This window comes from Anopheles gambiae, chromosome 3 (genome assembly GCF_943734735.2).
Source record: "Anopheles gambiae chromosome 3, idAnoGambNW_F1_1, whole genome shotgun sequence".
Lineage (NCBI taxonomy): Eukaryota > Metazoa > Arthropoda > Insecta > Diptera > Culicidae > Anopheles > Anopheles gambiae.
In genome coordinates, this window is record NC_064602.1 from 82,922,648 (window position 1) to 82,938,648 (window position 16,001).

The 16,001-nt window shown below is 43.1% G+C and overlaps 2 protein-coding genes across 4 annotated transcripts; one reads left to right on the forward strand and one right to left on the reverse strand.

The window, feature by feature from the left end:
- Positions 1-962: 962 nt before the first annotated feature.
- On the reverse strand, positions 963-6,292 carry LOC1278368 (major facilitator superfamily domain-containing protein 12). 3 transcript variants are annotated; one of them, XM_061655314.1, is made up of 7 exons: positions 6,059-6,174; positions 5,055-5,548; positions 2,659-3,098; positions 2,254-2,576; positions 1,876-2,180; positions 1,332-1,802; positions 963-1,250 (listed from the first exon to the last, which is right to left on the reverse strand). In XM_061655314.1, exons 3-7 carry the CDS (start codon positions 3,086-3,088, stop codon positions 1,109-1,111), a joined length of 1,671 nt encoding a protein of 556 aa, XP_061511298.1. In that variant the 5' UTR covers positions 3,089-3,098; positions 5,055-5,548; positions 6,059-6,174; the 3' UTR covers positions 963-1,108. The 3 variants fall into 3 exon arrangements, with proteins under 3 accessions (XP_061511298.1, XP_061511297.1, XP_061511299.1); XM_061655313.1 differs by having other exon boundaries at positions 5,055-6,292; XM_061655315.1 differs by lacking the exon at positions 5,055-5,548 and having other exon boundaries at positions 6,059-6,152.
- A 3,826-nt stretch (positions 6,293-10,118) lies between these two features.
- On the forward strand, positions 10,119-15,555 carry LOC1278374 (UDP-xylose and UDP-N-acetylglucosamine transporter). Its single transcript, XM_317807.5, has 2 exons — positions 10,119-11,347; positions 14,049-15,555. Exons 1-2 carry the CDS (start codon positions 11,262-11,264, stop codon positions 14,974-14,976), a joined length of 1,014 nt encoding a protein of 337 aa, XP_317807.5. The 5' UTR covers positions 10,119-11,261; the 3' UTR covers positions 14,977-15,555.
- Positions 15,556-16,001: the final 446 nt, after the last annotated feature.

A 16,001-nucleotide genomic window follows, 5' to 3' on the forward strand; every position in this document is an offset into this window, starting at 1 on the left:
ATTTCCATCATCATAACTTTAAATTTCTTAAGCATGATTTTCAACACTTCAACGGGCTGCTGTCGTCGTTTTTTCACCAGGGGTTTGAAGCCGGATCGCATTGCCCGTTGACCGTTAAAGTGTTAAAAACCATGCAGAAGAAATTAAAAAAAATGATGCAGGGTTTTTCAACTCACCTTCGAATGTAAACATTGTTTTTCACCGCGTGCAAAATGTTCACCGCCTGCAAACGTCTCAAGCTGGATTGAGTTGGACAGTTCTTTGTGATGTGTTGAAAATCATGTGTAAAATTTTTAATTTTATTATGAAGCAATTGTACCATTTGACAGCAGTTGAAAAACATCTTGGAGGCGGTGAATAACTATGTGCACACTCGAAAGTGAATTGGAAAACCCTGTACGTTGTTCTTTCTAAAAAAATTCTTCTAAAAAAATTAGAAATGCAATGCGTGTTTTAAATATCATGAAAAACAAGCTGAGATAATGTAGAAATCCAAAACTTCGCCGAAATACTGAATTTAATAAAAAAGGCTTTTTTAATTTTTATTTCATGATCTTCAAAATAATGTATTACCTCTGCACTAAAAGACACATAAAAGTCAAAAAAGTGCCTAACTTAATTTATATTTTAACCATGGTCGAAGAATTTAATAAATTCGATCCACGTTAGTGCTGAGATCGTTTTCTGAGTGCTCCTTTCATAAAAGATGAAAAACGAACGACTGCAATCATGGTTTTGTACCACGGAAATCCATAACATTCAAACGTGTTAAAAATTCCGTAACAAATTCATCACCATATTTCATTTCAAAGAATGTTAAGAATATTTTGGTAGCAAAATCGGTCAAGTTTCCGTATTCATAAAAGAGGCAAGATTTGTTCGGCATCAGTCCAATGACTGCCCAGATTCAACTGTGTAAAATCTCCAAATTTCCTTCAAATTTAATTGATCTTTGATCCCCCTTTTATTTCCGTAAACGGGTTGGATAAAATTTATTTACTTCATACTAACACAAACACAAGATGTAAAATAAAAAAAAAAAAACAATTCTATAGAATAAACGTAACTGAACCTAGGAATAATTCTGGAATGGACGCTACATCGAACACTACCGATTCCTTCGCCGGGTAGAGGCTGTAGTGCATAGAAGGGTTGCCAACGTGAGACATCCTAAAATAGCCGCCAGCCCACAGCCGTACGACAGCACGCCACGGTAATACTCGGGACATTCGGAACGATCGCGACATTTTCTGTAAAAAAGAGAGGGAGAGCACAGTTTGACTATTGAATGCTGTCTGACATTAGGAAAAGGTCAAATATTGAATACTTACACCGACTCAATGATGACCACCACCACACCGGTGATCAACTTATCCGCAAACGTAACCGCCGAATAGATGAAACCGCCCTGATCCGCATGCTTCCCGATCATGTCAGCCGTTATGCACAGACTACTAATCATCGTGATGGAACTACCCGCCCCAAACAGGGAAGCGATCAGAAACAGGGACACCGTGCTGAACGCTCCCGACCCGGGCGACAGGGCAATCCAAAGGCACACGCTGGTGCTGATGATGGACCCGACAAAGTACACCAAACTGTTGCCCACAAAGCGATTGGTGTACTTCAGCAGCAGGGATGCGACGAACGAGGCGAGAAACGATACAAGCGGAACCGTCGCGAGATGCTCCACATTGGCGTTGTTTTCCGCCGGTGTTACGTCCGGCTGGTAGGCCCGCTCGTCCAGCCAGAGCGGCATGTACACGAGCGAAGTCGTCATGAAAAGTCTCGAAAAGACGTACCTTAAAGATTGGAGTTACAAAAAAAGGTGTTAAAAACATTGCTTGAGAGATCGCAAACGATGGATTTACTTACAGCAAAGCATTCTGATACAGCAGTGGTGATTTGAAGAAGTTTTTCTTTGGCTTTCGCTGCACGATCGTATCGAGAGGGCTGGACGCTCCTGCCAGCTGTGCACCGGCACCGTTCGGTTGCCGTTGATCCGATCCGCCAAGCAACGATTCACGCTCAACGTCCGTATCTGCTCGTGGCCCCGGCGTTCGGATGATGTTGTGCTGGAGGGCCGTGTTTCGCCGATGCTCGTACCCGCTGAAGGTGAGCGAAAAGTTGAACAGAACCGACATGGAAACGCCAACCAGTGTCAGTATGAGCGATATGTCCTGTAAGTGATACCAAAAAAACGTCATGTTACAAATGCTTTCCATAGTTTTGGGGGAAATCTTCTGAACTTACCCGAAACCGGTAAGCATCGCCCGGTCCAATCTGGTTGTCGGTGCTGGTGCGACTTCGCAACACTGCCCAGGTGACGATGTACACCACGACGTTCGACACGATCGACACCGAGTACCGGATGGCGGTCAGATCGGAGCGGTCTTTCTGCGTGCGGGACAGCTCCGGTATCATGGCAAGGTGCGTCACCTGCACGATGGGCCACCCGAACTGGAAGGCAAGTATGACGATCACAAAGTACAGAATTTCCCACCAATGGGGTGCCACCGAACACCACGGGCAGAGGGAGAATATCATCGGAAAGGTTAAAAATACTATAAAGGTTCCTAAAAATATAACAAACAAAAAAAGCGGTGTTTTAAAACAGGAAACTAATTGTGAAACAAAATGACCCGCCAGACTGCTTACCCGCTATGTGCCACTGTCTCTTCGTGCCGTACCGATCGGTAAGCAGACCCACGATCGGTGTTGCGATCGCATCGCCCACCTGTCCGAGCATCACCATGGCGCCGGCCTCGGCGGCCGGCATACCCAGGGCGCCCTGCATGAACAGGAGCGTGTAGCTGAACCAAATGCCCGCACACAGATCGTTGTACACGTGGCCCAAACCGTAGCCGATCTTTTCGCACATCTTCAGCGTGGAGCGCTTTTCCAGCTGGGCACGCTCCATGTCGACGGTGGTGTTGGGGAAGGTCGGGCTCGTCCCGGGGTCCACAGAATGGGGCTCGGCACCGTTTACGGCCGGTACGATTGTTCGTGTGTCGGTGGTGGCACCGTAGCGCTGAACCGTTGTTGTGCTGCCATTCGCTAGCGGTGCCTTACTGCCGGTGTTGACCATGTTGTGGCGGCTGAAATGGTACCATTAATGGGCATATCGATTAGTTAGAGCCGCTGCTCGTTTACAAAGCGTTTTATTATTCGAGGGCGTTAGTTTTGGGCATTTTGGGAGATTAATTAGTGGAGCAGAATGATAATCAAAAATGTAACAGGTTTAAAGTGTGATTACTACTCTGTATCCCTATTTCTCTCTGTATCTCGTGCTAAGTACCAAACATGTTTTATTTGGGGTTCATTCTCTTAGTGTTTTTTAGAACTTTATTACTTTTTCCTTTACTATTTGATTACTTTTGGTCTCCATTACTAAAGTAGTTTCACATTTCTATATAGGTATACTACAGTACATACTAGAAGTATATTGTGGGTAATACTCGCATCAACTTTTTTAAAATTTGTATTTTAGCTAAATTTGAAGTAATCATTTATTTATTAAAAATAATCCAAACGAAAACATTTAAAATGTCATCTTTTATTGCTGAGCCTTCATAACATTCCATGAGAGCTACTTTTATGTAGTGATTGCTTTGCATCATTTTTATAATAATTATAACCTGGTCAAGAAATACATAAACGAATGCAGTAATCCTCTTATGGTAAATTATTTCAATGTAATTTTAAACGTCTAAAACACAACAAAGAACCAAATCTTTCGTTACCGATTATATGATTCATCACTAATAACTGATGAAAACGCATCCCTCCCTCCCTGCTCAGCTAATCACAATGTTTCATCACTTTCCTCTTTAGTTCAAACAATCAAATGCACGTTAGTGGTGACAAAAAGTGCAAATATGTGCGAGCGATCATTCGACCCAAAACGTGACAAAGCAGAATAGTCAACACCCGTTCGCACTAGAACACGAGCAACAAAAATACACAAAAAATAGCACATTTAATGGTCTACTTAGTGCCTCTGTTCATTTATTTGGTCATGTTGCAATTCGAGCGAAACTGCGCTGCCAATTTATTTTTTATGGTACTTTATTTTGGAAAATTAAAAAATTAAGCAAAACCAAAATACAGCTTTCATCCCTTTTTGCTTTGTATGGGGATAAGTGTGTGTGTGTGTGCAAGTAATCAATTTGATAACGGCGCGTGCCGGCTTTTTAAAACGGTGGCGAAAAAGGAAAATTAAAAATCCATTAAACATGTTTGCAATGGATTTTTTATGCCCAATAACACTTATAGCGACCTATACATTCTAGAACTAAATTTTTGCGAAGAAAGTCATCTGCTTATCGTTGTTTATTGAGTTTCTCTTTTCTTTTGTATTTTTGACAAGGCTGTAGAAATCGCAAAAAAAATTACTAAGCAAAAGAGATTAATTGGCAACGTGTGCTATCGCGCTGGTTTAATGTTCTTCTACATCTGTGCAAGACAAAAGAAAAACCATAACCAGTTTTCGGTGGTATCATTTCGCAATTTCTTGAAACTCGAATGACTCCATGCGTAAAATATTTGCCTCTAAAACACTGATATTGTCTGAAAAATTGGCCTTTTTTTATTCTTTAAGTCATAATTGAAAAAAAAACAAAAAAAAAAACAGGTGTATAAAATACATAATTAATTAACTGGAAAACTTTATCGACTAATTTTATACAAAAATATTCAAATGAATAAATAAGCAAACTTCTACTTCAAAATTGACCCATATTATACGTAGACAGATGGCAATTTACATGTGGTATGCGCCAATCGTTCAAATAAAAAAAAAGTTGCACGACAAAGCGATAAAAATAAAAGATAAAACGCAAATAAAGTAAGGAAGACAATGTACCTCAAGTAACACAAAACAATAAGAAACGGAACAAAAAATCGTAAAAAGTTGAGTTGAGTTCGCATTTCAATGTTACATTGTTGTAAGTCGTGATTCTTAAACATTTTTAAAAATTTCATTCCCATTTTTTGTATTTTCATTGTTCTACGAACTTTGTTTTCCGATATGCTTCCCTTGAAAACTTACTTACATTATTTATTCAATTGCTTGCTGAACTTCCGATGTCTCCAATTCATAGTGCGGTTTCTTCCGCGTGAAAACGATTACTGCTCACACGATCCAAACAAACCATCACGATAAACAGCTGACTATACACACACACACATACACACGTACCCCACCGGCCAAGTTCATAAGTATCCAAGTACGCCGCAAACTGTACACTCGCAACCCCCTTCCGCAAACAGGGTTGGTAACAACAAAGAGAGCGAACACACGCTCGCCTGCTGCGCGTATCTTACAGAGCCGCACTACAGATGAATTTCGCTTACAAAGCTCTCTGGTAAGCGCTACCACACAACAACACGCACACTTGCACACACAGAACACAAAAGGGGGTGGAAAGCTGTCAACGAGCATCCGCCACGGTGACGTCGATCCAGAACGGGCACAGATTTATCCACTTTGATTGCACATTATTTTGATGCATACGACTTGAGCTACTCTTTTTGTTACACTGCTGTGCTGTAATGACACAAATATGTGGCCTAACTGTGGAGCATGAACACTGAACCTGAGGGGCTTACGAAACAATCTGTTTGGATGGAGGCTGCTGTATCTAAGCAAATGGGGAATGTATTGCCACTACACTACAAAGTGGCACATTTCTACAAAACTGTACATTCTGGGCAGGAAGCTGGTAGAGACATCTTCTAGAAGCTGCAGCTGATGTGCGTCTCGTAGACCAGCTCTGTCAAAAATCTCCACAGCGAACGACCTGTTTATCAACACTGATATATCCGTGTCACTGTCTCAGCTGCTGCTGCCCCAACAAAGGTGCTCAATCGCAGTAGCCCTTGCTTGGGAGCATAGATGGGGCAACCACGCTCACCACTACACCGATACCGGCAACAACGCAATTCTCTTTCGGTGCTCTCTCACTCTCTTGTTGGATATCTTTGTGCGCCAAAAATTCACATTGCTTATTGATTATTGCTCAATATTACACACTAAATTTTCTGGGTTTTCCCCCACCTTATGGTCGGTATTTTTCTCACTGTAAACTGGTTTAACGCTCTGCACGCGTCATGCGGTCGGGCTCCATCCGAACGCGGCACCGGTCTGAAAGTGACTGAATGATGACTCGCGTACACCGTAACGCCGACTGCGAGCCGGTTGCAGCTGAAAGGCTTCGCTCGTGCCTGTGGCACCTCCTCTACTACTACTACTGCTACGGGACCTCGTACCCTCGTACAACGACCCCGCCACAAAGCGAGGAGGCAGGCTTATGTAGGGCTTTAAGCGGAAGGCTCGCTGACCGGCAAGTAACGCCACCGCGGCGCGTGTTAACTCATGCATGGCCTAGGACAACGTTCCATTTGTCTGGATTCTGGGAGGATTTTTTCACGACGCTGAGTTCTTTGAAGGTTTTTTTTTGAGGTTAGGATTTGCTTTAGTACTGTGGCGAGTGCAGCGTGCTAACAACATCAAAGGGGGGGAACTCAACTGGTCGGAGTAAGAAGGTGGCCACTAGAAATGTGTAGTATTTGAAGAGAATTCTTATCACACGGCATGAGCCTTTTTGCAGCAAACTGTCTGAACGAATCTCGCTCGACAGTGTCATCGATGTGGAACGTGAGGGTGTTTTTTGGTTTGTTTGCTGTACCGACATAGAACCAGTTCCGGTCATTTAGAGGGATTCTTGTGGATGAATGTGCTGATGAACTGTTCGGATAGCAATCGTTGACAGTTGTTAGTGTAGCCAAGTGTTTATAGAGGGTCATTGTCGGCTTGAATGATATTATCAAGCGTGAATTAAAAGATCATTTGGAAACTTCCTGAAGCTATTAATCTAGTAAGTATTGTTTTTTGTATGATTTACAGGTGTCAAGGTACAAGACCGCACGATGCTCTAGATTCCAATGTCTGTAAAGCACAGAACCGTTCTACCGAAGGCAAACACGTGGAAGACGTTGTAACCGATACCGGGGCACGTAGCTCGAAACTAATGACATTTATGTCGGCCAGGTCTCAGGTATGTATCTCCATAAAGGCTGTAAAAAGAAGCCACATTAGTGCTTCGCTCGCGTTCGCTCATAATTGAGGATACTACTAACATTATCCGCTAACTAATTCGTGTGAAAAGACACCGTAGACGCCCGCGTAGACGGACCATGAACCGAAGACGCAATGCTTCAGGTGCATTGGAAGTGCAGTGGTGAAGGTGGTGTCTTGGAAAGGTTAAAGTCTTTCTTCATAAGTCATGGTGGTATTCTTGGCTCTTTAGGGGGTAAAATACAATTGTAAAGTTATTGTTAAAGTTAATGTTTTTATAACGGCATCAAAGTCTTGAATGAATATCGACCTGTCTGAAACCCGTTCGGATTGTTTGTTTTATCCTCGGACTAGTTTTTGCATCTTACCCACCCAAGGGCGACACTTTGGCATTGCCGTTATGCAACGCGCTGCAATGTTGCGGTAATATACACCTTGAATGGAAAAGGAACCCGACCCCAACCGGGGACAGCGCAAGAGGGTGGCGGTAGTAGCAGACGATCGTCGTCGTCGGGCGAACCCGGTTTTCCAATAGCACGTGTTGGTGAAACTTTCGTTTTCCTCCGTGCAAACCACACCAACCTGCTGCTGTTGCTGCTGAGGAAGAAATGCACTCTCGTGTTGGAGGAAGAGCAATGGCATTGGTGCGATGGTGCAACAGCGAAGACCCGCAACTGACTTGAGGCCTCAGAAGTATGTTGTACTTTGCCGCCGTGCAACTGCCGGTAAAGCGCCTACAATGTAGGTGGATTGAAGCTTTGACATGGTTTTACCCGCCCCGAGAACTATAGAACCGTGACTCGTCTTGCGTCTTGCACGATTCGATTCTACCCATTGCATCATCCTTGTTGTTGGTCGCCGAGAGACGCATCAGCACCACATTATTCTTTGTGCGATCGCCACCGTTTTTGAAGCCCTTTTCTCACAACTGTGCACATTGGCCGCATACTGCGCGCACCTCCAAACAGTCCAGCGCGCTCTCAATTTCCCCGGGATGACGGGGGGTTGTTTGATTTATGATAACGGCAACACACCGCACCCGCTGCCTACAATAGTTTGATGCCATTGGGCGTTCGATGAAGTGTCGAGCGTGTGCGGTTTGGCGTTATCAAGTGGTGCCTGTGTTTACTGTTGCAGCAGCAGCACGTTCTTTGCGTCTTGTCAGGTCGCGATGAAGGAGTGGGTTAATTTCATGGTTCATGGGCCTTTGTGGGCTTTTTTTAGATCGCGGTGAGAGTTTTAAATGTGCGCAGTTTTGGCTCGATCTTAGGTGCGCGATAGGAACATGATCTATATGCTCTTTACTTTTGTGAGAAAGGTTTGCTCAGAAAAGTTCATCGGGATTTCTGGTCGAAGGTTTGAAACATTAAAAAAAGAAGCAATAATAGTAAGTTTTTTACTTCTGATGTTATCAGATTTCGTTTGATGTAGCTATTTGTGTTCCTCAGATGTATCTGTTATGAACTCAGAATTTCTTGAAATCAAATTTCCTATGGTTTATTTGATAAATGCATCAACTGCTACAATGCTGGATAGAATCGATTCCCATCTGGACCGTTCTTCCGCAGCAAGAGCTGTCTATTCGACTGAGTGTGACTAATAAGCCACGAAAGGATGCGTAACTCGTTACGCCAAAAAGCAGTAGAAGAACGTGTGGTTTGCTCTTACCATTTGGATTCACAGATAAATGATTCAAGTTTAACTATCTACATAGCACAGTTTGCTCACTATAACAAACTTTGCTTACACATTTAATTGAATTATGTTAAAAATGTAGTGAACTTCAAGAAGGGTTTTTAAAATGCAATACAAACTAATTACCATAACCCAGAAAATACAAATTTCGAGAAAGTGCTCATGTCCATACTCGACTTCGACAGCTGTGCAAAGGGGGAAGTCAAAAAAGCAGATACATTTCGCCGAGTTACGCGAATTTGCAATGTTGACAGTTCCTTTATCAAATCAGTACAATGTTCTCCTACAATTGTTGAATGCAAAATAAATTGTATTTTCGTTGAATATTTGAAATCGTCAAAAAGACTTTAAAGAATTTAATTTTCTTAACATTTTTTAACTTAATCAACAAGTAGCCTTTATAAACTATATTTTTCCCTCAAAAACGTAATAATCGTCTTATGCGAATGTATCCGGAACGCATTATTCGCGTAACTCGGGGAAAGACTGTATTAAAAGAAATGTTTTATGACTCTGACAATTTTTACGAAGTTGAAAAGTGAATTCAAATTTTGACTATTCTATTCAGGTTGATGTATACGTACTGTAATGTAAAACTACTTGGATACTTGGATTTGCGAAATGCGCTATCGCACTCGTTTCTACAGTTCATACCAAAGTGTATGAATATCAGGTGGTCTCGTCCCATACAAATTGACAACTAATTTCGGAATAAAAAAAAACTCTTTTTGACAGAATGGGTGAAATGAATTTCCATAGGAACGGTTCGCTTTGTTCTTAGCAACACATACGTAGTACACATTGGTGTCCTCATCGACGGCATTATTTTGATCCAAAAATGGATTTTAATTAGTTCAGATTTGGTTTAGCTTACAATAACAAATATTTTGAGTGCTTTTTAAGGTATTTCAGTGCAAATAACGAAGATTCTAAAATTGTTTGTGTATTAAGCAAGTCATCAGAAAGCTTGTTTGGGGAAATGTTTTCACCCATGCTGTCAAAATTGACGTTCAACTTTTGCTATAAAAAACAGGCTATGAGACCACCTGATCTTCATACACTTTGGTTCATACTCTCAAGCGATATCTCATGCTTGACACACTTGTATCATATGACAAAATACGTAATGTTTTGTATAAACCAATAAATAAAAACAAAAATATTTCCTACAAAATATACCTTAGAAATCACAAAAAAACATAAATCATCATTTTGCACACCTTTTAACGGCAATTTTAAATTCCACCCCTTGCCAGCTTCATCCCCACAAAAACTGCCAGCCAAATGCTGTCAGTACAAATGAGAGTGGCGACCCCTGCCCCTGCGTTGACAGCGGTTTATTTACATACAAATGCCAACGCGAAACAACACGCTGCAGTGTCGGGTGCTCGGGTGTGTGTGTGCGTGGTGTCGTCGGCTTGAACTAAATTATACCTTTTCGGGCGGCGGTACAATGCGACGATAGAAATCGGAAACCGCGTTCGCAATAGAAACGGCCTTGAACGGGCAACATTTCCTAGACAGTGCGCTCTCTGTGTTCCTGTTTCTTTCTGTTTATGTGTGTGTGTGCGTCTTTTGTGGCAACTTGCCGTGTGATAAATTGATTAATTGCTTGTCCGGCTTGAGGCAACGCGAGAAAGGAGCACTAAAGGGCGTAGCGGAACGGGAGTTGCGGGAAGATTGGGAAAGGAAGTATCACCGGCAGCACCCTGTTCTGCTACATCCCCCCACAGCCTACCCGTATCATCCCCCCCTCAACGAGAGTGACTTTCATCTTTACCATCATCAAATATTGACTGCCGCGCGGGACACGGCGGGGGCATGATTTGCCAAACAACAAAGGGAGTAGATTCCAATTCCAGCAAATCACGATGATGATGATGATGACCGCTAGCTAACGCCCGACGGTCGGTACGTTTGCGATAGTGGGAACAGTACGTATCGCGGTCTCAGGGTGTGTACACAGACGCGGATCCGCGTGCCCTCTGAAACATCAAACCTCCTCTGTGTTGGTGGCACGCGCAAGACGCGGCCGTATCGACAGCCGAACAGGTGCACACCAGCAACGGGGAGCGGGTGAGAGAAACACTGAAAGGAACACCGCTCTCGGACGACATCGTACGGCGGCAGAACGAAGGAGGCGGCGGAGGAAGCGACCCAAAGGCAACGTCACCAGCCTACTACTGCTGCCCGCGCGGGTTTTAGAAGGTGTCCGCTCTAACGAACCAGTTTTTTTTTTGGCTTGCTGCGTTGAATCGGCTAGCCGAAATTTGCCACCCAAACGGACGGCCCCCGACCCGCGACGGTATTCGGTTTCGGCATTCATTCCAACGCGACGGTTAACGGCGAGCGGGTGCGTGTGCTAGCGCGCCGTACTGCAACTGGTGGTGAACTTGAACGGACCGAACGGAGAGAGACAGAGAAGCACCAAATAGAGGACAAGAATTGGAATTTTGCGTCCAGAATCCCGAATAATAATAATAACACGATGGCAAACATGAAGGCTGCCCTTGCCATCGCGCTGGTGTTCGTCGGCTGCTGCAGCAACGTGGTGTTTCTCGAGCTGCTGGTTAAGTAAGTTGATGTGGTGTGGTGTTGTATTAGTAAAAGAAGAAAAAACAAAAAAAGCATATAAATTATGTAACCGCGAATGAACGATCGCGTAAAGTTTGTGCGGTGTCATCATCATCATCCTCTTCGCCACCCCAACGCTCGAGTGTGATAAGCGAAGATGGCAAAGGGAGAAAACCGTGTATCGTTCGCAGTGTGGTTGACACATATGTGTGTGTGTGTGTGTTTTGGTGTGCCAGTGGGTGGTGTATCAGCTGTTTCATATACTCAACGCGCTCTTTGATCGTTCCCTTTTTTGTTGTTATTATCAGCAATTCGCGCAATCTTGTCCTCGGTCCTACCAAACTGCCAGCAGCGCCAGAGCGATAAGGGAGAAGAGCGGTTGAGAGAACGTGCAGAAGATAATGGGGTGATTTTTTGCCGGCACATGTGCTCTTGTGCCCTTCGGAACGAAACAACCTTGCCCAAAGTGTGTGGTGCCGTTTATTTATAAACACAAAACTATTGTGCCCCCTAAATTCTTCCGTTGTTTGTAATGGTATTTTTAAATCCCCCTTACATCGATGAGAATGGCAACTGACGTCATCAAGCTGTTTTGCTTCCTGCATTAGGAAAATGCTTTAAAAAAAGAGGGATAAATAACAACGTTTGGTGAAACATTTATTTTTAATCAGAAATATTCAACAAACTTCAGAGGAGCTGGCACTCGTCGATACAAAAAGGCATAGGGTTAAAACCATCCAGTACCTTTGGTACCAACGCGATATCAAATAATGATGATATGGCAATCAAATGCGCCACATCGTACCCATCTCAGCAAGCCATGGGGTTTGAGTGCATTGCTGCAATTGTGCACCTTTCGCCCTGTCTCTCTCTCTGCCTCTATCTGGCGCGTGAAACGTGCGCACCAATCATTAGCGCATCAGCAACGTCACAATATCGCTACTGTCGTTTACGCGCGCGTGCATTTGTGTGCGTGTTGCTACTATAGTAACCAGCCTTATCAAACAGAAAAATCATTGTCGCCGTTTTTTGTAAACCTCTTTTAATGCACTCATGCGAGCCAAAGTAGTAAAACCGTTTAATGTGAACATGTGCGTTGCACAATTTTTAATTAGTTACATGTTTCTTACTTTAAAAAAAGTATAAAAAATTGAGTTATACATTAGCTCTAGGGAATGGCAGTTGAATTGTGGGACGTTTTAGAACTTCATTTGGCTGGCGATACACTTTTTATATTACTTTAGCACATTAAATGAAACCAATTCGGTTTTGGAATTCTTACTTTTATCAACTTACAGTGTTTTCCCAATCACGTTCGAATGTAAACATTGTTTTTCACCACGTGCAGGAAGTTATTCCTTATTACTCTGATTTTTCATTTTAATCATAACAATTTTTAAATTTCTTCAGCATGATTTTCAACACTTCAAAGGTCTGTTGCCATCGTTTTTTCATCAGGAGTTTGAAGCAGCATCATGATTTGTACAACATTTTCAAAATTAATACAGGGTTTTCCAACTCACTTTTGAACGTGCACATAATTATTCGCCGCTTCCAAGATGTTTATCAACAGCTGTCAAATGGTGTGTTGGCTTCAAAATGAAATTTTAGTTTTTACAAATGATGTTCAACACATCACAAAGATCTGTCAAACTCAACTCCTGCATGAGACGTGTTGAAACTCATGCTGCAGAAATGAAAAATAATGATGATGGAAATGAAATATTAGATTGATGTGGAACAACATCTTGCACACGGTGAATAACAACGTTTACATTTGAAACTGACTTGGAAACCCCTGTATTTACCACCTCCAATATGTTTTTAAAGAGCTGTTTAATGTTGTATTTGAATCACAATAATTTTTCAGTTCTTACACATGATTTTCAACACGTCAGACATAACTGTTATGCTCAATCCTAATGAAACGTGTTGAAAATCATGTGGAAGAATTGAAACTTTATTTGGAATCAAATAGAACATTTCACAACTGTTGAAAAACATCTTGCAAGAAATGGTAAATGTTGGTAGACGTTGGAAATTGACTCGGAAAAACCAGTATTTATTATGAACATGTTGTTTATATCTTGATGAGCTGTGGCTTCAACTTCCACGGTGAAAAAAACGATGGCTATAAACCGTTGAAGTGTTGAAATTCATGCTGAAGAATATGCAAATGAAATATCATATTGATGTCGATTAACATATTGCAAGTGGTGAAAAAACAATGTTTACATTGGAATGTGACTTGAAAACCCCTGTATCGCATCATATATGAGCAAATATGAAAACATGTATATTTTTAATAAAGATGTGGGTTAAGGTTTGATGGCAAAACCCTGCGAAAAGGTACAATAACTAGACGCGTTTTGGTCTACTTCCTTTAAATTATTGTATCTCATGTATGTTTGCTCTGTCATTAAGTTTTTTTATGAATTAAAATCGAAACACAGCTTATCTAAGACGTCTAGACATTAATGAGTTGTCCCTTATCATATAAGATAAGGTTTTCTATTTTAGTGCCTATGTTTACCTGCATTACATTATTAATATACTTCACAAATATGTCTGTGTAACAAACATTAAATCCTGCTGAAAAGATAACAAATTGATAGTATGATTTATAGATGTAGTTTGAAATGAAACGATAAAACCCTTGCAACATACACTAACTGTTGTCTGTTCTTCTCTCCCTCGACAGAATCGATCCCGGATCGGGCAATCTGATCACCTTCCTGCAGTTCCTGTTCATCGCGCTCGAAGGATTCCTGTTCACTTCTAAGTGTGGCACGGTGCGGCCCCGGATCGGGCTGAAGGACTACACCATCCTGGTGGTGATGTTCTTTGTCGCGAGCGTGTGCAACAACTATGCGTTCGACTTTAACATTCCCATGCCGCTGCACATGATCTTCCGGGCCGGGTCGCTGATCGCGAACATGGTGATGGGCATACTGATCCTGAAGAAGCGGTACGACTTCTCCAAGTATCTGTCCGTCGGCATGATCACGCTCGGCATCGTGATCTGCACGATCGTGTCCGGCACGAAGGTGGAAAGCACCCAGGTGCTGAAGAACGCGGCGGACGAGGACCCGATGTCGGTGTTCTTCTGGTGGACGCTCGGCATAGCGCTGCTCACGCTCGCGCTGTTCGTGTCCGCACGGATGGGCCTGTACCAGGAGGTGCTGTACAAGCGGTACGGCAAGCACCCAAAGGAGGCCCTGTTCTACACCCACCTGCTGCCGCTGCCCTTCTTTGCGCTGCTGGCGGGCAACATCTGGGAGCACGTGCAGCTCGCCAATGCCAGCCCGCTGCAGACGATCCCGGCCCTGGGCGTGTCACTGCCCATCACCTGGCTGTATCTGCTGGGCAACGTACTGACGCAGTACGTGTGCATCAGCTCCGTGTACGTGCTGACGACCGAATGCTCCTCGCTGACGGTGACGCTGGTCGTGACGCTGCGCAAGTTCGTGTCGCTGCTGTTTTCGATCGTGTACTTTAGCAACCCGTTCACCGTGCAGCACTGGATCGGTACGATACTGGTGTTCGTTGGTACGATCATCTTCACCGAGGTGGTCGGAAAGGTGCGGTCCGCCTTGGCTCCTGCCGAGGAGAAGAAAAAGGTTAAGTAAGGCGAAACGGTACGCTTAATGCTCAAAGTGAGAGGCTGAAAATGGTGCGGGCCAACGGAAGCATCAGGATAATTAAGGAGAGAGAGAGAGACGGTGAGAAAGGAAAACAAACACAGGTTGCTCTATAATTGAAGAAATAAGGACAATATGATGTCGTGTCGAAGGGTCGGTTTAGAAATTACTTTTTTTTTGTTCGAATTGCTTAGCTTACCTTTTTACCTTACTGAAGTGTGGATATTTTTGAACAACGATACAAGCACAGGTTAAACAGTTTTTGGTCCCGTTTTTAGAATGATACTTGGAATATCGCGTACCTCGTGGTGTAGCTTGTAGTTTGGAGGGGTTAAACTCACGTTTCCGAGGCAGCAGTGTCGAAATCAATTTGTACGATTGTAGTATTGTATCCTAGCTGTAACATATAGCGTCCCAATGATGATGATGATGATTAGCTGTAAAGCGGAAAGGAAATGATTCGAAAATCAAAGCCGTTGAATCGTGTGTTGATGTGCGTGCAGTACAAGAAAGCATAATTGATGGCGCACGGTAGATTGCTATTTTGGAATAAAGAGATGAATCATACGATGCCACTGTGCCATTTAAAATTTCACCGAGAATGATTCAAATGCCACTTTGAGACGGCAATGCAGTGCATATTCAAATTTTTAAACACCTTTGTGGTATGTTTTTCACTGGGAAGCGACACCGCTTTGACGTGCTGTCAGTACTAGTGATGGGTAAATAGCATTTTTTCCGGAGTCGTATCGATCCGACTCCGGTACCCATCATCGGAAGGTGAAGTGAGAGTATCGAACTTGACGTCAGAATCGTTCAAATCTCACAAGGGTCTGAGGCAAGGGGACGGACTCTCCTGTTTGCTTTTCAACATCGCCCTGAAAGATGTCATTCGAAACGCGAGGCTAGACAACGACATTCGTGGCACCGGTCTCTCCAATTCCTTGGTTTCGCGGATGACATCGACATCATCAGCAGGATAACAGCGAAGGTGTATGAGACGTACACCCGAC